The 21,426-nt window shown below is 47.0% G+C and overlaps 2 protein-coding genes across 4 annotated transcripts in view; both read left to right on the forward strand.

Annotated features, from left to right (window-relative positions):
* Positions 1–5,871, forward strand: part of GTF2H4 (general transcription factor IIH subunit 4) — a 9,221-nt gene extending 3,350 nt beyond the window's left edge. Inside the window, exons 4-15 of the mRNA XM_027876664.1 lie at positions 259–363; positions 469–600; positions 860–956; positions 1,117–1,205; positions 1,454–1,565; positions 1,723–1,791; positions 2,021–2,104; positions 3,342–3,474; positions 3,616–3,746; positions 4,240–4,287; positions 4,424–4,502; positions 5,461–5,871. Of these exons, the coding sequence (XP_027732465.1) occupies positions 259–363; positions 469–600; positions 860–956; positions 1,117–1,205; positions 1,454–1,565; positions 1,723–1,791; positions 2,021–2,104; positions 3,342–3,474; positions 3,616–3,746; positions 4,240–4,287; positions 4,424–4,502; positions 5,461–5,633 (1,252 nt within the window). The 3' untranslated portion in view covers positions 5,634–5,871. The remainder of the gene's footprint in view (positions 1–258; positions 364–468; positions 601–859; positions 957–1,116; positions 1,206–1,453; positions 1,566–1,722; positions 1,792–2,020; positions 2,105–3,341; positions 3,475–3,615; positions 3,747–4,239; positions 4,288–4,423; positions 4,503–5,460) is intronic.
* Positions 5,872–6,104: 233 nt separating this feature from the next.
* Positions 6,105–20,268, forward strand: VARS2 (valyl-tRNA synthetase 2, mitochondrial). Of its 3 annotated transcripts, none has more exons than XM_027876711.1 (30): positions 6,105–6,320; positions 8,433–8,667; positions 8,753–8,834; positions 8,956–9,056; positions 10,569–10,690; positions 10,862–10,928; positions 11,024–11,121; positions 11,275–11,356; positions 11,535–11,654; positions 11,867–11,978; positions 12,719–12,807; positions 13,305–13,395; positions 13,830–13,957; positions 14,071–14,174; positions 14,358–14,439; positions 14,769–14,845; positions 14,944–15,013; positions 15,140–15,245; positions 15,428–15,498; positions 15,651–15,776; positions 15,972–16,076; positions 16,230–16,298; positions 16,430–16,508; positions 16,601–16,728; positions 16,828–16,980; positions 18,009–18,215; positions 19,089–19,200; positions 19,383–19,558; positions 19,756–19,884; positions 19,983–20,268. In XM_027876711.1, the coding sequence occupies exons 2-30, from the start codon at positions 8,467–8,469 to the stop codon at positions 20,070–20,072; spliced, it is 3,177 nt and encodes a 1,058-aa protein (XP_027732512.1). In that variant the 5' UTR covers positions 6,105–6,320; positions 8,433–8,466; the 3' UTR covers positions 20,073–20,268. The 3 variants fall into 3 exon arrangements, with proteins under 3 accessions (XP_027732512.1, XP_027732511.1, XP_027732513.1); XM_027876710.1 differs by having other exon boundaries at positions 6,105–6,264; XM_027876712.1 differs by lacking the exons at positions 19,383–19,558; positions 19,756–19,884; positions 19,983–20,268 and adding an exon at positions 18,697–18,794 and having other exon boundaries at positions 6,105–6,264; positions 19,089–19,175.
* Positions 20,269–21,426: the final 1,158 nt, after the last annotated feature.

Genomic DNA, 21,426 nt, shown 5'->3' on the forward strand with positions numbered 1-21,426 from the left:
GTGGCTGGGACCCCGAAACTACTAATTGTGAAGGACTCAGAGGCTGATCCTGAATCACCATGAGAGAACTTGAAATGCCAGTTAACCTTGTTGATAAGTTAGGATGGAAAAAAGAGCCTACTTCAGAAGGCCAGGATATCCTCTCAGAGATGGTATTTTGGATGTAGGAAATCGGAGAGACCCTTGGTAGCACAGAAACAATTGGAAGATGAATTATCATGCTAATGATGCCTCATATCTTTATCCTGCCTCCTACAGGGAGCTCCCATCCTTGGCTAAGAACTGGGTGATGCGGATGTTGTTTCTGGAGCAGCCATTGCCCCAAGCAGCTGTAGCCCTGTGGGTGAAGAAGGAATTTAGCAAGTGAGTCTCCCTGCCTTCCCCACATTCCTCTAGGGTCTTCTGTGTTTCCTCTTCTCAGGTCCCAAAAAACTGATGTCTTCTGTCACTTCACTGCTGCTTTTGTAGAGCCCAAGAGGAAAGCACAGGACTGTTGAGTGGTCTCCGTATCTGGCACACCCAGCTGCTTCCCGGTGGCCTCCAGGGCCTTATCCTCAACCCTGTCTTCAGACAAAATCTTCGTGTTGCTCTCCTGGGAGGGTATGTCATCTTCCTTTCTTTGGTACAAAATACTGTCCATCAGGATGGGGATGGAGGAAGGGCTCCCCCAAGTTATTTCTTGTGACTTCCACAGTTTTTGTAGATCTCCTCCCGTTTCATGGGAGAGGTTAGCCTGAGATGTGGTTTATTCTAGGATGATGAATGTCATGCTCATGGCTGATGAGGAGGGAGGATGCTGGTGGTGTAGGGGACAAAGGGAGAAGAAGCATATTTTTACTCTAGACCCATCTGACCATAGGGGGAAGGCTTGGTCAGATGACACAAGTCAGCTTGGCCCAGACAAACACGCCCGGGATGTTCCATCACTGGACAAGTATGCAGAGGAAAGATGGGAGGTAAGATCCCAAGGGCATAATCCTTGTGTTCCCAGAGATTCCCTCAAACTTATTTATCTCAAGATCTATATGTTCCCCTTAAATGCCTCCTAACCTTCTATAGAAGTTCCTCTGTCCCCTGCTCCACCTGGAACGAGACTCAGGCTTTCCCATCTCTCAGGTGATCCTGCACTTCATGGTTGGCTCCCCAAGCGCGGCCGTCAGCCAGGACCTGGCCCAGCTACTCAGCCAGGCTGGGCTTATGAAGAGGTGAGGCCAGGGGCCTGTGGGGCTCCCCGCCTTCCCTTTTTCCCTGTGGGTCCCTGTTGATGTGAGGGTGGAGAATAGAGAGGGTTTCCCAGGGGAAAATCCATGGGACTGGGGGAAACAAGGTGAAAGAAAGTTAGAAGTATTGAGGAAGCTATAAGTGAAGGGCTCAGAGTGAAGAAATTAGTGAGATTGATGCTTTTTTTCTTCTCCCCCCCCCCCACCTCCCTCATGACCTTGTGTATGCCTAGTTCCGAGCCTGGAGAGCCACCCTGCATTACCTCTGCTGGTTTCCAGTTCTTGCTGTTAGACACACCTGCCCAGCTTTGGTATTTTATGCTGCAGTATCTGCAGACAGCTCAGGTAAGGAGGCTGATCAGTTGCTGAGGTCCCTCTTCCAGTACAGGCACCTGCTGCTGACATTAGGAACTTCCCCCACAGTACTTTTGTCTCTGTTCCCTGCTTGTCTCGTCTCCCCGTGCTCTTCTAACCTCTCCCCCGTCTGTTTTTCCCTCCTAAGAGCCGAGGCATGGACCTGGTTGAGATCCTGTCCTTCCTCTTCCAGCTCAGCTTCTCTACTCTTGGCAAGGTTAGCAGGGAGCTGGAAGGTGGTGCTGTGGATGGAAGGCTTTTGGTGGGGGGAGAGAGACAGACAATGGAAAGGATATGTTTGGGATTATGGAGGCAAAACAGCAAAACATGGAGAGGTAAATAATTTGGGGAAATAAGCAGAAGAGGGTGATATAGGAAGAGGGGAAGTTGGAAAGGAGAAACACATCTGGACATCTCAGCCAACCCTTGCCACCTCTTTATCCTAGGATTATTCTGTGGAGGGCATGAGTGATTCCCTTCTTAACTTTTTGCAACATCTACGAGAGTTTGGGCTGGTGTTCCAAAGGAAGGTATGAGTTCTCATATATATTTATTAAATGCCCACTCTGTGCTAGGCACTGTGCTCAGTGATTTACTGATTTGGTCCTCACAATAACCCTAGGAAGTAAGTGTTATTATTATCCCCATTTTACAGTTGAAATTGAGGCAGACCTAGGTTAAATGACTTGCCCAGACTACTAAGTGTCTGAGGCTGGATTTAACTTGTGTCTTCCTGAATTGATAATTAATTTTGAAATTGTGAAGTTACGAAATGGAAGCAACCATGCCCAGTTCTTTGAGTAATCACTGGGAAAGACCACAATGGCAGTGGGAAATGGGATGGCAATCACACTTTAATAACCAAAGGGTGTGAGAACAACTAGCACAGAAAATACAGAGACAAGTAATGAAAAGAGGAGGGATACAGAGGCAGATGGCAGTGTGGGAACAGGGGATGGAATGAAGAAGTAAGGCAGGCAGCTCAGAGAAAAAGATGGAGAGGCAAGAGGCAGAGCGTTTCACTCAAGTAAACATGGCTTAGAGTTGGGAGCCCTCAGCAGCATGGACCTGAGGAGATGGAAGAGGGGGGAAGGGGGGACAGGAGTTTGAGGTCTCATTTTTATAGTACTTTGGGGGGGTACAGACTAACTCCTATCTGTGCTGACCTTAGAGTTGGCTCATTAACATATCCAAATATTTTAACATTATCAGTAAAACTTCAAAGTTAACATGTCTACGTTATCCCAAAGTTATCAGCATCTTTTGATGTTCAGCTGGTCTGAAACTGGAGGTCTGGAATTTGTCTGGGATTTACATATCATAGGACCAGAACCCTAACAGCAGCACCTAGATGGCTTCCCCTGATTCAGCACATGTTGCCAGGATGTGAATTTTGGTTAATATGATACAATTTGTAAATTATGCTCCTTTGATCTTTGGAATTGTTTGAATGGGACGTCCAGGTTCTCTTTTGCAATCTCATTTCCTGCTATTGCCCCTTCATAGTGGCTACTTATAAACTTACTTTACTGACTAGAATTGGGGGTGACATTGAGGGAGACCAGAGCAAGATAAAATTTTAAGACATTTCGTGATTCCAGTTCCAGCACTCTATCCACTACACCACCTAATTGCGTCAATTGAAGAGGAATGGGGCTTTTTTAATCAATGAAGAGTGAGGGACTGGAGGCTAGAGTTGGGTACCTGGTCCCAGGATGGAAGGGGCTATATACCATCAAATGGCCCTCCCTCTTCCATGCTTCCTAGAGAAAGTCTCGGCGCTATTATCCAACCCGATTGGCCATCAACTTGTCATCAGGTGTTACTGGTGCTGGAGGTACTGCTCATCAGCCAGGCTTCATCGTTGTGGAAACCAACTACCGGCTGTATGCCTACACTGGTGAGGTTGGAGGGATGAAGATGAGAATAGTTAGGTAGTTAGGGAGGGTATTAGAAGAAGGAAGGAGATAAGGGTGGAGGGGAGGGTGTTGGAAGAGGAACTGAAGCTTCTTTGGTCTTCTTTTTTTTTCTTTGGAGACAGAGTCAGAACTTCAGATTGCACTCATTGCCCTCTTCTCTGAGATGCTCTATCGATTCCCCAATATGGTGGTAGCCCAGGTCACTCGGGAGAGTGTGCAGCAGGCCATTGCTAATGGTATCACAGCCCAGCAGGTATTGTCAGCAGGTGGATAATGGGGAGGACTAGAGGTGGTGAGAGTCAGGGTGATAGGGAGATAGAGTGATAGATTTATCAACAAACAGATTGGGTTTCATTTGGGTGAGGTGGAAATGGGAACATGGCAGGTGGTTCAGGAGGGTAGTAGGGAAGGTAAATGGTAGAAGGCATTACTTTCAGATGGGGGAGGGGGGAGCAAGGTAGGGGGGTGGGGAGAGACAACAGAATATAAATATTAGAGAATGTAGACATCTGGGAAGAAGTGAGAAATATGATCAATAAAAGTAGAAGCTCAGCAGCAAAAGCTGGATGGGAACAGAGAGGGTTACAGGCAGTGGTGATGATAGGCATGGATGTTAAATTGCCTATAGTGCATGGGGAGAAAAAGAACAAATTAATGTTCCAATAGAAGCGGGCTATAGATTTCAAGATGGCCAGAATTTTCTTACCCTCCTGCTGTGGCCTTAAACTATTCTCATCTCTCTTCAGATCATCCACTTCCTGAAGACAAGAGCACATCCAGTGATGCTGAAACAGGTCCTGAGTTAGGGGAGGCATTTGGATAGTGGGAAGGGAGCAGAGGAATGGGAGGAGGGATTTGTCTTGGCAAAAAGACAAAAGGCAGTGTTCAGCCCCAGCTGAAGGATCTCATAGCTACTCCAATCCCTTATAGACTCCTGTACTGCCTCCCACCATCACAGACCAGATCCGACTCTGGGAGTTGGAGAGAGACCGGCTTCGATTCTCCGAGGGTGAGTAGCTGGTAGCAATCAGTTGGCAGCTGACCCTTTAGCATAAGTTTTGTTTTGTTAGATTCTAATTTCATCCATTTGACTTTACCTCCCTCTCTTTCATCTTGGGACATTTAGTTAGGAGCAGAGCCAAGGCTAGAATTCAGGTTTCCTAATTCCAGACTGTTCTGTTTGTCACAGTACCCTATTTATTGGTCTCTTTTTGTAGTAGATACTTTTTGTTTTAATGCATTTGACTCCCTGGTGTTAGAGAGAGTCCTTGAGTAGGGGACATTGGGGTTTGTGAGAAGGCAGTCCCCAAGCATGGTTCTTAGTGATGGTATTTTAAAAATTTAAATTAAGTTGCCAAGAAGAGTCTGCAGAGTGGATGACAAAGAAGTCTATATAAATATCAAAGGGTACAAGAGGCTGGATTTGGAGTCGGAGAGACCCAGGTTCCAGTCAGATACTTAATAGTATCATAGATTTGAAATTGGAAGGGACCTTAGAAGCCATCTTGTCTAACCCTTTCATTTTACAGATGAGAAAATGGCTCTAAAGAGAGGAAGTGACAGCTGGGATTAGAATTTAGGGCCTTGGGTTTTCAAATCCAGTGCCTTTTTCCAAGCTGCCGCCTTGACTTGGCTCTCAGCTTCATTTTTCCTTTTTATAAAATGAGTCTAATAGCTGTAGTACTTAACCTCACAGGATTGTTTCTCAAAAAATTTAATATAGGCAAGGCAATTAAATGTCAAAGTGCTATTAAAACTGCTCAGAAGCAAAGGATTAGGAATGAACGGATCGGTCAACACCCATTTTGTATTATTTATTGAGCAGTTACTCCATGCCTAACACGGAGCTAAATGCCTACTGTCATCTAAGGCTTTGGCTGATCATTGCGCGGCTTGCTGTTTCACCTCCTCTCCGTGTCTCTCTCTCTTCCCCCTCCCCCATCTCTCGACCTGTTCCTGGGTCCCAGGCGTCCTCTACAACCAGTTCCTGTCTCAGGTGGACTTTGAGCTGCTGCTGTCACACGCCCGGGAGCTGGGTGTGCTGGTCTTCGAGAACACGGCCAAGCGGCTCATGGTGGTGACCCCCGCAGGGCACAGTGACGTCAAGCGGTTCTGGAAGAGGCAGAAGCACAGCTCCTGAGACAGGGTCGGGGCTGCAGGGAGCGGCTGGGGCCACGCGCACCCCAGAGACTGGCGAGGAAACGGAGGGTGTGGCCCGGCCCGGAGCCGAGCGGTGCCGGAGGGAGGGCCAGGGGAGGCCGGGCCGGGAGCGCCATGCCCCCAGGCTACCCAGGGAAGGAGTGGTAGCCTCACGCCCACTGAGCTCAGAATGCCTGGCTCCTGGAGCGAGTCGCAGGGCCTTGCATTATTTTTTTTTTTAAATCACATCGGAACTTTTCTTACTCAATAAAGTTATGGAAATGAACGTTGCCCAGGACCACGTTCGTCCCTTCGAGGGCTGGAGTATTTTTCTTCCTCGTGTTTCTTTTTATTGGGAAGTAGGCGGGGCTTCTGGAAGCGCATGCGCCATTACGGACGGTGGGGGGGGCGGTGGTTCTGGGTTGGCGCACGCGCACTTTTTCGCTCTTTGCCTGCTGCCTTCAGAGTTTTCCCGGCCGCGTTCCGTTTCTGACACCTTCCGCCTGGGACCCGGGCCGGGAGTGGGCGGGTCTATCGGGCGGCCAGTCTTGCTTGGGGCATCTCGGTACCCTCGTGTCCTGTGGACTTCCGGGGGAGGCAGGCCTGAGGCTGTACGGAGCCGACAGAGAAGCGTGAGCGGAGGCTCCAGGGACCATTTAGTGGCCGGGCGCCTGGGGAGGGCAGCCAGGTGCTGGGGGAGCGGGCGTGCGGGGCGGGCATCCCGGGTCCGAGCGCAGCTTGGAGAGCCCGGATCCCGATTTTGACGCCGTCGGTGTGAGGGGACGCAAATTCCTTCATATCTCACATTTATATGCCACTTCAAGGGTTACGCAGCGCCTTGCACATATGAATGGCGGCTCGCTCCACAGCCCCAAGTGCTTTTATCGTCCTCATCATCCCCTGGGGAAGCAGGATTACACGGGTCGAGAGCCTTGCCCAGGGTCCGGTCTTGACTCCAGGCCCAGCACTCTGTCCACCTAGGAATAGCCAGGAGCCACCTAGCTCCCTTAAGTTCTCTGACTCAGTGTCTTTATCTTTAAATCGAGATAATAAGGTCATAGATTTAGAGCTGGAAGGGACCTTAGAAGTCATGAAGTTAATCCAACCTTAAAATTATATTTTATAATTGAGACGCTAGGGGTTTTGTCAGGATTCAAACCCAGAGGCAATGTGGTGCAGTGGGAAGAAATTCTGAATTTGGACTTAGAGGGCCTGGGTTTGATTTCCAGTTTTGCTACTTACTATATATGTGATCTTCCTTATTAACTTAACCTGTTTGGAATGAAAATCCTAGAATTCAAGGTAGAAGGGACCGCTTTTATTTTTAGATAGAGCATTTATGAAATGCTTACTGTGTACTAGGCACTGGGGATACAAAGATAAAAAATGAAGCCGCCCTTTGTTTTCAAGGAACTTACATTCTAGCATGGGATATATAACATAAATACAAAATAAATACAAGGTAATCTATCCTCATACTCCAAATCTCTTTTGCCAGACTGCCTGCCTGATAGCATTAGTATTTGCTTTGGTGTATGGGGTGTTCAGAAGGAGTAGCACCTCCAGTGAGCTCTTGCTGAGCCTTTTTCAGGGCTGTTCGTCCACCTTTAGTGTCCACATTTCACCCAACTCTCACTGTGGCTTCAGGAAGCTGTAACATTTGAAGTGGCCACACCTGTGTAAAACCATCTACTAAGATGCACTAAACCAGGTTGAGGGTAGCTGAAAGGCCTCAAACCCATCCTTGATGGGATTTCTGTCCCAAACATGTGAAGACTTCCCAGGTGGAATGGTTGGGTGAGAACAATTTGTTCCACTGTGTATGAGGGCAGCTGAAACAAGCATTTGTGGAGTGCTTAGAGCTTGGTCAGACATCAAGATGCCACGGTCATCCACTGCATCCTGTGATGTCACTGTCTTGGAGAATGAAGGACAAACAACAACAATAGTATTTGCCTTAGTGGTTTAATTAGAAGAATATAATAAAATTTATATAAAGTCTTCGAAAATCTTTAAGTGCTATGTAAGTATCAGCTATGGGGCAGTCTGGTAGAAAGTTGGTCATAGATTCAGGAAGACTTGAATTCAAGTCCCTCCTGGGGCCTCTGGCCCTGTGATGGAGTTTCCTCGTCCAAAAGTTTCTGAGTGTTGTTGGTGAAATAGCAGGTCACCCCTATTCCTATCCAAGTTTCAGTGAATGAATTCTTTAGGACTGTGCTGATAAGAGAAAGTGATTGGATTGGCAGAAGACACCTTTTGCCAATGAAATCAAGACTAGTCCAAAATAAATATGGAGATTTACAGTTTACAAAGCATGAAAACGCTTTAGTTTAGTAAGTCCAAGAAAGGGTTCTTTTGGGCACTTTGGAACTAGAGGAGATATAAGTACAATGAGACAGGAACCCTGCCCTCAGGGGTATAGTATATTCCTTATCCTTAATACTCACTGCTGCCCTTCGAAGAACAAGGTTGGTATTTTTATCCCAGTTTTGCAGGTGAAGAAACAGACCTAGAAAGTCATTCAGACAGGAAGCATTTATTAAACACTTAAAAACGACTTGTTCAAGGGCACGTGGCAATTCAGTAGGAAAGCTAGGACTGGAACCTGAATCTAGGTCCAAGGCTTTTTTTTTTCATTGTACAACAACGAAAGTATGGGAGTCCTACATCTGAGGAGAAACTATGTGGAAGGGTATAATGAATAAAATGGCTGGGATTAAAGAAATGAGTGCCTTGTCACTGAGGAAATAAAGGAAGGGGATTCTTGAGGCTTTTAGTGAATGTCCTTTTTCTCTTCTAGGAAGAGATCCTGGCCCCCTGCCCACCCAGCCTCAATGTCCCACTTGTCCTTGGCCCCTCTTCGGACCAGGTTTTGGGGACTGAAACCCCCCCAGAGTATCCTGTGGCCCCACCCTTTATCCACTCAACCCTATCCTCATGGACCCTCTGTCCCCCAAAGGAATCGTGAACAGAAACAGAAACGGCTTCGAGAAAAGCAGGGGGCTTTGGAATCAGAGACAGCAAAGAAGAGCAAGGTAAGGGGGAAGGAGGGTCTGGGTGGGCTAGGGGATGCTTGAAGGCTAGTAAATTTCCCCAAATCTTAACGGATTTCTTTTTCAGCTACCAACGAGGCCTAGTAAAAGTTGGACTGCCAAAGAGATAGTGTTATATGAAATCCCTACAGAACCTGGTGAAAAAAAAGGTAACTGAGAGATATGAAAACCTTTTCCTGCCCCTTACTCCCAGTATTTTGGCTGTCTAGTAAAGACATATTTGAACAAGTTCAGAGATAATAGAATTCTTTATTCTGTGTGTTCCCCTAGATGTCACAGGACCCTTGCCTCCTACATACAGTCCCCGATATGTTGAGGCTGCCTGGTACCCTTGGTGGGTTCGAGAGGGGTTCTTCAAACCAGAATATCAGGTCAGTAACTCATGTCAATAGCAGCTGTATTGGGCCCTGGGTAAACAAGATCTCTGCCCTCATAGTGCTTACAGTCTATCATTGTAGGGTAATAGATTTAGAGCTGGTAGAGACCATCTAATTCAACCCTTTCATTTTATATATGGGAGAGTTGAGGCCTAGTTTGATAAGGGTCATATAAGTATGAAGTTGTAGAATTGGAATTTGAACCTAGGTTCATTGGCTTCAGATCTAGTCTCTTTACTTTCCTGGGCTGCTTCTCCAATCAAGGCACAAGAAAGACACTAGTACAGGTATAATATACAATGTTACATAGTAAGCGCATTAGAGAACTACAGAACGAAATGCTACATGGGAGATATAAAAGGGAGTAAGAAAGCAGTGTTTGAGAGCTTTAAAGGGTAGGTAGGAAGTCAGCTAGGTAAGGGGGGAAGAGAGGATGTTCCTGGTAGTGTGGAATCCAAAACCCAGAGGAAAAAGATAATGGAACCTGTTTGGGGATTAGAGGGCTGTCTAGTTTGGTGGGAGTACAGAAAGTAGAATAAGGCAAAAGAGGCATGTGGTGTTACATTGGAGAGGGCCTTTAATGCAAAAGGCAAAAGAGTTTGAAATTTCCTTGGAAGGCAGCAAAGAGCCCCTGAACATGTTCGTACAGAAGAGTAAAATGACCAGTTTATACATGAGGAACCTTGGAGTCCCCCTCATTTTATAGCTGAGGAGACTGAGTCCTGATTGATTTGGACAAGGTCACACAGGTCAGAACCCAGATCTTAGGATCATAGATTTAGAATTGGAAGAGACTTTAGAGGCCAATCCAATCTCTTCATTTTACAAATGAGGAATTGAGGCCCAGAGAGATTAGAGGTCTTGCCCTAGGTCACACAGTTAATGAGGAGCAGAGCCAGAATTTTAACACTTGTTTCCAAAGCTAGTACTTCCTATGCCATGCTGTCTTCCAGGTTGGGTTGGTGTGGGGAGAGAGTGGAGGTGGGAAGACTTGGTAAAATACTATTGCAGTAATCCCTGTGGGTGATAATGAAGGCCTATATGAAGCTGGTGGCAGTGAGAATAGAGAGGAGGGGATGCATGTGAGAGAGTTTGTGAAGGTGGAATGGATAGGATGTGCTTGGACATAGGAAGTTAGGGAGAGAGGAGAGCTAGAGAGAGTTCTGAGGTTTTATGCTTGGGACACAGGGTGGATGGTAATAATTTCGAGTCAGAAGGAGGAGCTGATTTAGGGCAGAGAAAATAAGCCTGGTTTTAGGCTGAGGAAAGCAATGAAATCGGTAAGTTCTGAACCTTGAGATCTGTAGCTCATGAGGAGTCCGAAAATTTCTGTGCCTTCAGGATCTCTCTCTTCTGCTGTCTGCCTAGATTGTGAGAACCTTCTTCCCTACAGCACCTCAGCTCTAGAGACACCAGGGGGCTCTCTTGTCCTAGGTAAATACCCTTCCTCAACCTTTCTTCTATTCCCAGCTCCTCTCTGATTTTGCCTTTTGCCTCCTCTCCTAGTCCCAGCTGCCTCAGGCCACGGGGCAGACTTTCTCCATGTGTATCCCACCCCCCAATGTCACTGGCTCTCTGCACCTTGGCCATGCTCTCACTGTGGCCATACAGGATGCTCTTGTGCGCTGGTAAGAGGGAGAAGGGAGTGTGTCTGGCTCCTGTGAGATGGGTCTGGAATAGTGGGGAGATGAGTCTCTGGGATAACAGGGAGGGGTTGGGCCATGCAGGTACTGAGAGGTCATAGTGATGTTGGGATCAAGTTAAGCAGATATGTGGGGTTCTGGGTCCTTCTATCACAGGCATCGGATGCGAGGGGACCAGGTACTGTGGATCCCAGGTTCAGATCATGCTGGCATTGCTACTCAGGTATTTCTCTGACCCATTTCACTCCAAGATATAGGAGATTTCCCTCTTTGAAGCCATTTGTCCTTCTCTCCATCTTTCCTCTTTTCCTACCCCAGGCTGTGGTGGAGAAGCAGCTATGGAAGGAGCAAGGAATAAGGAGACATGAACTGAGCCGAGAAGATTTTCTAAAGGAAGTATGGAGGTGGAAGGAAGAGTAAGTATAGCTCCCTAGTTCCAGCTCTTTTTCCCCCTATATTCCATTCTCTCCAGGGTCCTAAGCATCCAGCTTCCCTGTCCTGACCCTGCCCAATTTTCCTCCCTGACAGTTAGGCATGGGGAGTCACTGTACTTTTTTTCCTGGGAACAGAAAGGGTGTTGAGATCTATGAGCAGCTACAAGCTTTGGGGGCCTCTTTGGACTGGGATCGAGAATGTTTCACCATGGATGCTGTGAGTACCAGATGCTTTGGTCTCCAAAGGGAATGGTAGATTAGGTGATGAGAGAATGCAAACTTAGAGCTGAAGAGCCTGGCATACTTCGGTTACTAAGAGGGGTGGCAGAATGTGGTGGGGTGAGAGCACAAGAGAGAGGAAGGAAACCCAGGTATGAATATAGACCTTCTTTCAGCATTCTTCAGTAGCAGTGACAGAGGCCTTTGTCCGTCTGTATGAAGCTGGGCTGTTATACCGGGACCAGCAGATTGTCAATTGGTCATGTGCTTTGAGGTCAGCCATCTCAGATATTGAAGTAAGTATGAGGTTGGGGTGAGGAGGTTAAGGGATGGGTTCAATTTTGTATACCTAAGCCATGCTAGGGGGAAAAGGGTAGTTGGACTTTGGAGCCTCTCAGATGGGATTAGAGGTGGGTTAGGGAGAGGGTAGGCAAGGAAGAATATCAACCAGGAGTTTTTGAGGCCATGAATACAGAATAATGACACAAGTCTCTCCTGATATGCCCAGGTGGAGGGGTGGCCCCTGCCTGGCCGAACAGAATTCTGCCCTCCAGGCTGTCCCTCCCCCGTCTCCTTCGGCCTCCTCGTTTCTGTTGCCTTTCCAGTAGATGGGGACCCTGGTGAGTTCCATCTATTCTGTTGCCTGACTTAGTGTGTCCTAGTCTTTCCTCTTTTTGTCTGTCTATGAGTATCAAGTCAGACCCTTTGGAATCTCCCACTTTCCAGCATGGGGAATGGGAATGGAGTGGTAACCTATTCTTCATTCCACAATTAAGATCTTCAAATTAATTAATCACTAAGCTTTTATCTGACTGCTAGTCTGTCTGGCATTGGTCACTGAGAGGATACGTAAATGTCTTTTCCCTGTTCTCAAGATAGGGAGATAAGACTGACACCCATGAAACAGAATAATTCAGTGTCAAACTCTGTGGTTTGGACTAGAAGTGCTTTAGGGGCTAAGAAGAGCAGTAAGTCAGTGAGAGCTAGAGCAGTCATGGTCAATATCTTGGAGGAAGGACTTGCCCTGGGCTCTGGGGGATGGGTAGGATTTGTGGTGAGACAATGGAACACCTGTAGAAGATCTGCCTGTTCCATTCCACCTGCTGGGAATTTCACAGTTTATTTTGGCTCTGAGAGTGATTCACAATCTCATCTGCTTCATCCACTCAAATTACTGGGAATTTCTGGGTACCTGGGCATTCAGATGACTAGAAAACCCCATCTCCTGGGAGTCCTGATCCCTGTTTTACGTAGTTACTTTTCAGGAAGCTGTTGTTTAGGATGGGCTCCCTTCCCCAATTCTTCTAGGTTCTTCTGGGAAATGAGAAATTGATTCAGGTTTGGTTGTATGTTTCCCTAGACACAGAGATTGTAGTGGGGACCACACGGCCTGAGACTTTACCTGGCGATGTAGCTGTGGCTGTTCATCCTGATGACCCCCGATACATAGTAATAAATGACTGCCTCTACCCATCTGACTTCCTCACGCTCCCAGTCTATTCTTACCCCCCTAAGAGTCCGGTCACTTTTTTTTGGCTCCATTTCCTTGTCTCAAGACCACCCTTTATTTTCTCACTGGTCCTGACCCACTTTTTAGAATTGTAAGATTATAGTCCTCTGGAAGAGGAATAAGAGATCATATGATTGAACTTCTCTTTTCAAATAACGAATCTGAGGTCTAAGAAGTTGAACTGAGATTCATACATACTTCATAAGAAACTCCACTGAGGTCATACTGCTAAGTATGGGGACAAGATCAATACTAGGGTCCTGATCTTTTGATTTTGTCTTTTAACTCTATTCCTTTCAGTTGTTCCCTTTCTCCCTCTTATCCCAAATGCCCTCATTCTGTCTTCCTTCCAACAAATGTGTCTACACCTGATCCACAGAAAGCACTTAATAAATGCTTGTTGAATGACTGACTGATCCTTTCTTCCCCTCATCAGCACCTCCATGGGCGCGAACTCCGTCATCCACTAAGTGGAAAGCTCCTTCCCCTCATCACTGACCCTGCAGTCCAACCTGACTTGGGCACAGGTTTGTGGAGACTAGGAGAGAGGAAGAAAGCTAGGGGAGGACTAGGGAAGGGGGAGAGAAAGGAGATTAAGGAAGAATAAGGAAATTCACAGGGAAGTCTGGGAGGATAACAAGGAATAGTAGTATTACACCTTACATTTGTGTAATTATAATTTGCATAAATATTACCTAGAGATAACCATGGTCCCCTTGTAAGATAGACCAGATAGATACTCATTTTCCAGATGAGGAAACAGGCTTATGGTTGTTAAAAGCACAGCCACATGACTAGTAAGTGGCAGAGCCAGAATCTGAGCTCATGTCTTCTGACTTGAAGTTTGTGCTTCTCCCTACACAGAGATATGGAGAGCAGAGGGTAGATTTGTGGAACCATAGATGGGGCTTAGGGAGACAAGGTCAATGGTCTGATTATCTCCTCACTGCTGTTCCCTTAGGTGCAGTGAAAGTGACCCCTGCTCACAGCCTTGTTGATGCTGAGATTGGGGCACGACACAAACTGGTTCCTGTGAATGTCATTGGAGAGGATGGAACCATGGTCTCTCCCTGTGGGGATTGGCTGCAGGTCGTACCACACCTTTAATTTCCTGTCTCAGTTTCTGAATACTGCTATGTCCTTTTCCACCCTGAAGCCTCCAAACAGGCTTCTCTGTTTCTACAAAGAACTTTTCCTTATAGGGTCTTCACCGATTTGTGGCCCGTGAAAAGATTGTGTCTGCGCTTAAGGAACAAGGGCACCTTCGTGGCATTCAAGACCATCCTATGGTACTCCCTATCTGCAGGTAATTCTCTTCCTCCATGACCCACATCTCTAAAAGGTAATGAGGGTGGGAGTAGAGTGGAAAGGACTAAACTTTTACTAAAGTAAAAAGAGGGTAGGTCATACCACTGAGGAAGATGGGGGGATAGTATTTGGGGATAACGGGGATGAAAGATTGAATGGGGCCTCACTTTTCCCTCTGTAGCCGTTCTGGAGATGTGGTGGAATATCTTCTGAAAAACCAGTGGTTTGTGCGATGCCAGAAAATGGGGAAACAAGCTGCCCAGGTGAGAGCCAAGTGAGGACACTACATAAGGAAGATGGGGCCTTTTGGAACTGGGAATGAGGGAGCCTGCGAGTCCCCTTTCCTGAAGAGGCCTCTAATTGATGGGAGCTGGATGAGGGGCTATCTGGTATGGAGACATGAAGATGATATGATGACCTGGGGCAGGACCCAGGAAGGTCAGGTTTGTACAGTTATATCCTCTGTGACTCTCCCTCTGATTGGGACCCTAGTAGAGGAGACCTGAACTTTGGAATTATCTTAATTGAGACTAGTTTACCCAATGGGACACAAGAACAGGGGTCATTGCCTGAGGTCCCCTTTTCTTTGTAGGCTGTGGAATCAGGGGCCTTATGTCTCAACCCTCCCTTCCATCAGAAGAATTGGCAGCATTGGTTTTCTAATATCAGGCAAGTAGGAGCACTGGTGAGATTAAGGAAGAGAGAGAGAGACATCTAATCACACTGTAAAGTAACTTTTTTTTTTGTGATGGGGCTTTCATCCACAGTGATTGGTGTGTTTCCAGGCAACTGTGGTGGGGACATCAGATCCCAGCCTATCGGGTTGTTGGAAAGGAGGTAAAGGTGGGGCAGGGTGATTTGGTTTCCTCAGGGCAATGGAGAGGGTAGGAAACTGGGAAGTTACTTTTCCAAATTGTCTTCTTAAATCTTGCCAACCATCCATTCCAAGTTGCTCTTTTATAGGGAGACAGTGAGAAATGCTGGGTGGTAGGTCGATCAGAGGCAGAGGCCAGAAAGGCAGCTGCAGAACTCGTAGGGAGACCAGAGAAGGAGCTTACTTTGGAGAGGGGTAGGTAATTGGACTGGGACTGGAGGCTTATTCCTGGGTGGCTGAGGAGAGCAGTTGCTGGGTTAGGCAAGATGGGGAAGGGTGATTGGGAACTGTTGGGGGGAAAATGCAAAGGAGAATAAAGGACTGGAGTCCTCAGAAAACTAGATCCCAACTGTTCCTGTTCTCATTCTATCCTTCAGACCCTGATGTTTTAGACACCTGGTTCTCCTCTGCACTTTTTCCCTTCTCTGCTCTGGGCTGGCCCCAAAAGGTGAGATGGGTTAAAGAGATGTAAAATTGATGACAATAGGGACAGATGTCATGAGACTGAGGATGGGGACCAGGAGCAGAGATTTGGGGGCTTGGAGGAGAGTGGTGGGGCTGGTTGAATTAGTCCTTGGTTCTATCTCTTTTGTGTTTCAGACCCCAGACTTGGCTCAGTTCTACCCCTTGTCCTTGTTGGAGACAGGCAGTGACCTTCTGATGTTCTGGGTGGGCCGAATGGTCATGCTAGGGTCACAGCTCACTGGACAACTTCCATTTCCCCAGGTAACCTCTCCTCCAGTTCCCTGTCCTCCTTTTCACAACTGCCCAGCTGAAGACAGGCAGCATCTCTATACTTCTCCCATGGATCTATTCACCTTCTCTGAAACCTAAGGAAAGGGGCTCCCAAGGCATGCACTTCCCAGACCTCTGTCCCTGTGCCCAGTTAACTCCTTCCATATCCTCACTCCTCCTGCCTAGGTGCTTCTTCACTCCATGGTTCGGGATGGGCAGGGCCGCAAGATGAGCAAATCTCTGGGGAATGTGCTGGATCCCAGGGATGTTATCAGAGGGGCAGAGCCACAGGTCAGGCTGAACCAAGGGTGGGGAAATAAGTTGGAGGGGCAGGGATGGGTTTTGAATAAGAGTGGAGGGACTTGTGGTGGGGAATTGGGGCTAGGAAAAAGATTCTGTGGAGCAATAGGTAAATCCTCAGATTCCATGTATATTATCCTGTAGGTGCTACAGGAGAAGCTGAAAGAGGGAAACTTGGATCCCAGGGAGCTACAGATTGCTGCTGCTGGACAGGTAGAGAGAGACCCAGGTGTTTGCTGCTCACCCTTCCCCAAGCTGTATGTATATAGAAACACGGACATCTTGAACCTCTTCTCCTTTGCCTGCCAGCCCTTAGCCACCTTTTCTCTTTTCTCTGCTTCCAGAGAAAGGATTTCCCTCAAGGAATCCCTGAGTGTGGTACGGATGCCCTGAGGTTCATCCTGTGTTCTCATGGAACACAAGGTAAGGCCAGGGTAGGCAGGTTGGGGATAGATTCTGGAGATAGAGAAGGGAGATTGATGAAGCCAACCCTCTGAACCCTCTCTGCCATACAGGGGATGACATAAACCTGTCTGTCTCTGAGGTCCTGAGCTCCCGCCATTTCTGCAACAAGATCTGGAATGCCATGCGATTCATCCTTAATGCCTTAGGAGACAGATTTATACCCCATCCCACTGAAGAAGTGGGTGTTGGTTGTATTGGGGGAAGAGAAAAGGGAGTCATGGTGGAGGGATTGGTAGTCTGGTTGTCTAAGTTGTTGAGCACTTCTTTTGTTCCGTAGCTGTTTCCCTCATCTGCCATGGATGCCTGGATCCTCAGCTGCCTGGCCCTCACCGTAGGAGAATGTGAGCGAGGCTTCCTGGCACGAGAGCTCTCTCTCATCACCCATGCCTTGCACCACTTTTGGCTCCATAAACTCTGTGATGTCTACTTGGTGAGCCGAGGGGGCAGAAGGCACGGTGGCAGGGTGGCATTTTCCTCTATGGTTGTCCTTCTAAGTTCTCCTCGAATCTCATGGTTTTCCATGGTGGAGCCCTCTTGGGTGATTGATGAGAGAGGGAAAAACACCAATTGGTGTTTGTTTCTTTTCCCCCTTGGATTGGTTCTTGGGAGCCTACATGTGAGATTCCTCCCCTCCCATCTACTCTGCCTTTCACCCCCCACCCTCCCTGCAATTGCCTGAGAGAGAGAGAAGAGAGGAACAGTCACACAGATGGATTCCTGAACGATTGAAGCAGAGGAGCCAGAGAAAGATCTGAACCTGTTCATCTTTATGAGTATTCTTCCTGGGAACAATGAGAGAACTGGGAAGTCAATCTAGTGTGCTCTGGGGGCCAGTGTGGGCCACTGGAGGAACTCATATGTAATTATGTACCCTACTTAATATTAACTGATTCTACAAAAACATAATTTCAGGCTAAAACAGCATGGGGGAGTTGTGCAGTTAGTCCACAAAGGAAAATATTCTAAATGCATGTTCATGACCTGTGTGACTTTGGCATAGTGGCCCCTGGGCCTCAGCTAGACTAGATGATCTCTAAAGTAGGTCTGTTCGGCTCTAAACTCCATGACCCTATGCTTCTGTTATTGTCCAGTTTGTAGCAAGCAATCAGCAAGGTTTTGAGAACTTATGGTTGAGGTTTGTTATGTTGTATACATGATGTTTGTTGTGGAGTAGGTTATGCGTTGCCGGAAGTAAGGGGATGTGTCTTGGCAGAGTATTCAACAGTGGAGTATTCAAGTCATACAGTAGCTCTTCCCTGACCTAAGATCCCAGGGAATGGCCCTAGAACCATCTTGAGACTGAGTCACCCATTGGGGAGGGAGGAGAAGGGAACTGGGACCATTGTTTTGGGGAATGGAATTGGGGTGGGGGATAGGGAGGAATAATTGGGGGACCTCGCCAGAGGAGGGAGGTAACTCTGCGGTCCTCCATAGCTGACATTGGCCCTTAATTTCCAGGAGTCAGTGAAACCTGTGTTGTCAAGGTCACCCCAAGCCCCTGGACCTTTGCAGACCCTGTACTCCTGTGCAGATGTTGGGCTTCGTCTCCTTGCCCCACTCATGCCCTTCCTGGCTGAAGAACTTTGGCAGCGATTGCCTCGCCAACCAGATTGTACCCCAGCTCGAAGCATCTGTGTTGCCCCCTACCCCAGTGTCCAAAATCTGGTGAGCCACATTCACTAAAGTGTGGTACAGCCAAGGGTCCTAAGTTCTGAGCCCCACTTTTCCACTAACATATTACCTATAAAATTATGGGGATGGACTAAATAACTTCTAAGGTCCCTTCTATCCTTAACATTCTGTAAGTTAATTTCCTTGGCCTCAATTTTCTCATCTGTCAAATGACAGGGTTGGACTAGATGCAAGAAAGGAGGTGCCTTTCAGAGCCACAGTGTTCTGTGGTTCTGTGTATTGGGGAGGGTCTGGGTAGAGTAGTGGGAGTTGTTGGGGGATAAAGGATCTTCTGGAAGTGTTGATAGCATCATATGTCATACACATTTAGAGCATCTTCTTAAGGTTAGCTTATTATACTACTGTAGGGTAATAACAAACCTTCTTTTTAAGTTTTATTATCAGATGGTTTTGTGGTTTGTTATTATGGAGCTTTCCAGAGTTGAATTTTTTAGATGCTCATTTGCTGCTGTAGGTTCACTTCCTGTCCAGGGTCACTGGATTACAGTATAGTGGGGCCCCAGGGATCTCTTGAAGAACATAAGGATGGCCACACACAGCTTGACAAGCATGGTAGGTCAGAGAGCAAGGTTGTTTTCTGTAATGTGTACCACAAAAGTTGGGGAAATATCTTAGTTCTCCTCAGTCACCAGTTATAGATCTATCACTATTTCATTTGATTTCTTGAACTTGGTTTAAATCTTTATGTAATGGGGTATGAGTTCTAGGTTAGAGAGCTGACAAGGTGAGACATAGTCACCTGGCCTCGTAAGTAGGCAGTAGAGAGATAGACACACAAGTTCATTCTTTAGTAGGCTCTCCCTGGAGCTCACAGACATGTGGTCTGTGGTTGGTCAACTTCCACAGGAGCATTGGTGTCAGCCAGAACTGGAACAGCGATTTTCTCAGGTTCAAGAGGCTGTGAAAACACTAAGGGGGCTCCGGGCCATGTACCAGCTCAGCAAGGCCCAGCCCCGAGGTGAGAATTGCCCCTGGATACCTAAATCCTTGAGGGGAGGAGGGGTTGGTGTGTGAGAGGTGAGAACTAGAGATCTTGTCACACATGGGCTGCTGAAGGGTGTAGAGACTATGATAAGGGGAGGAACCAGTTGCCTAATGTTCTTGCTTTTAAGTCTCCTCTTTCCCCATCATCTTGCCCAGTGTTGTTGCAATGTTCAGAGCCCAAAGAGCAGCGTCTCTATGAAGATTTCCTGGAGCCACTGGGCACCCTGGCCCATTGTGGGGCTGTGAGCTTCTTGCCCTACAATAAGGCATTTCCCCAAGGCTGGGCCCAGGCCTCACTCAACAATACCACCCAAGTCTACATGGAGCTGCAGGTGAGGGTGGGAGAGGGAAGAAAAGGATTTGAGAGTAGTGGCAATTGGGTGAGTAAAGAATTAGAAGGAAAGAGATGCAGGGGATAGATGGGTTAAAGCAGAAAGAAAAGAAGAATGGAAGGTATTATGGATAGGAGAAAGAAGATATACTGGTAGGGTGGGTAGGTCTGAGATGTCTAATCCTATCCTTTCCCCAGGGCCTGGTGGACCCTCACCTGCATCTTCCAGTCCTGCTTACCAGAAGACAGAAACTCCAGGGACAGCTTGATAGCCTTACATCCCGGACCCCAGTTGAGGGGAGTGAAATGATGCAGAGAGAGCGTAAGGTGAGTTCTCGGGAGAGTGAGACAAGATACCTGTGGTCTTTGGGGGAAGGTGGACAGAGAGGCCAGGTATCTAGATTATCACCTTTTATCTCCCCAAGGTCTCTTCCCTCCTCATGGAGCTATCAAAGTTGGACCAGGCAATCTCTCACCTCCAGCAGCTGATGGATACAACTCCTACAAAGTCATGAATTCTACCCTCTACCAGACCTATCTCTGGGTGTTGCTGGGTCAGGGTGACCAAGTCCTGGGGGAATCCTGTGGGACATTCATAATTGTCATAGCCTCCCTCAGCACCCTGCCTTTTTTGCATTCTCAGGAGTAAGATAATTTAAAATATTTTTTTAAGCCAAGGCATCTGTCTGGTGCCTTTTTTGTTCTTCTTTCCAAGTGTTGTCTTTTTTGCTCTTCAGTTCCTTTGAAAAGAATTCTACCTAATCTTAGGGCTGCTTTTGGTCCTGGGGTTGGGGGTGATACTTGGAGTCCACAGACCTAGGGGTGAGGTGCTGGGAGTTAGTGCCCCAGACCCCCTCTTCTCTCATAAGGCCTGAGGGCTTGACCACATGCTGGCTTCTCCAGGCCTTTTCACCAGTCTGGTGATATCAGGTCTTCCTTCAAACAACTTCCTAGGAAAAGAGGGGAGAGATTTTTCCCGGATCTAGGGACTACAATGAGGACCAGATTAGGGAATACTTAGCTCCAGGAGTGGGGTTCGGAGCCCGGCATATCAACTGCCTCCCTTTCCCCCCACCACATGGGTGGGCTGGTGGCTGGAGTGTGTCTGTCCCGAGATGTCACACGTATTTAAAGCCACAAAAGTTACCGTCAATACTCAATACAATTTAGGGTTTTCCTGCTCCTAAATAGTCCCCCAAAGACAGTCAGTTGGCAAGCATTTGTTAAGCTCTAACTCTCTGCTAGCGCCTGTGCTAAAAACTAGAGAGTTACAAAGAAAGTCAAAGCCACAGTCCCTGCCCTCAGGGAATTCACATTCTAATGAAGAAGGCCAATACCTAGGAACACTCAAGATAAGATGTAAATAGGAGGTAAACTGAAAGAAATGTTTGGGGGTGGGGGTGGGGTGAATTGGCCTCTTGAAAAAGGTGGGATTTGAGCTGCATTTTGAGGAAAATGCCAGGACTAAACCAGAGAAAAACTTTTAAATTATCAGGACCAACTACACAGTTATATATGTTAACCAAACTGAGAACAGTAGGGAAGTTACTTTAAAAATACAAACTATGTAATATGAAATAACCCAAACTAACAAAATGTATTAGGACTATATTTGTTGCATAAAAGGAATATGGTAAAGTGCTTTCTTAATTTTTGAGAATAATTTGTGTAGCATTAGCACTAATTGTTTTTTAAAAGTTTGATAGAATTCTCCTTTGAATCCCATCAGGAGCAGATTAGTTTTCCCCTCTGATCGTTCCTTTACAGTTAAATCTGTTTCTTTTTCTGAAATTATATTGTTTGAAAAAGAAAGATGTAGATCAGTGGGACAGACTAGATGAGAAAATAAAAGACAATGGAACTCAATAA

The sequence above is a fragment of the Vombatus ursinus genome, unplaced genomic scaffold (genome assembly GCF_900497805.2).
Source record: "Vombatus ursinus unplaced genomic scaffold, bare-nosed wombat genome assembly UNPS02014811.1, whole genome shotgun sequence".
NCBI lineage: Eukaryota > Metazoa > Chordata > Mammalia > Diprotodontia > Vombatidae > Vombatus > Vombatus ursinus.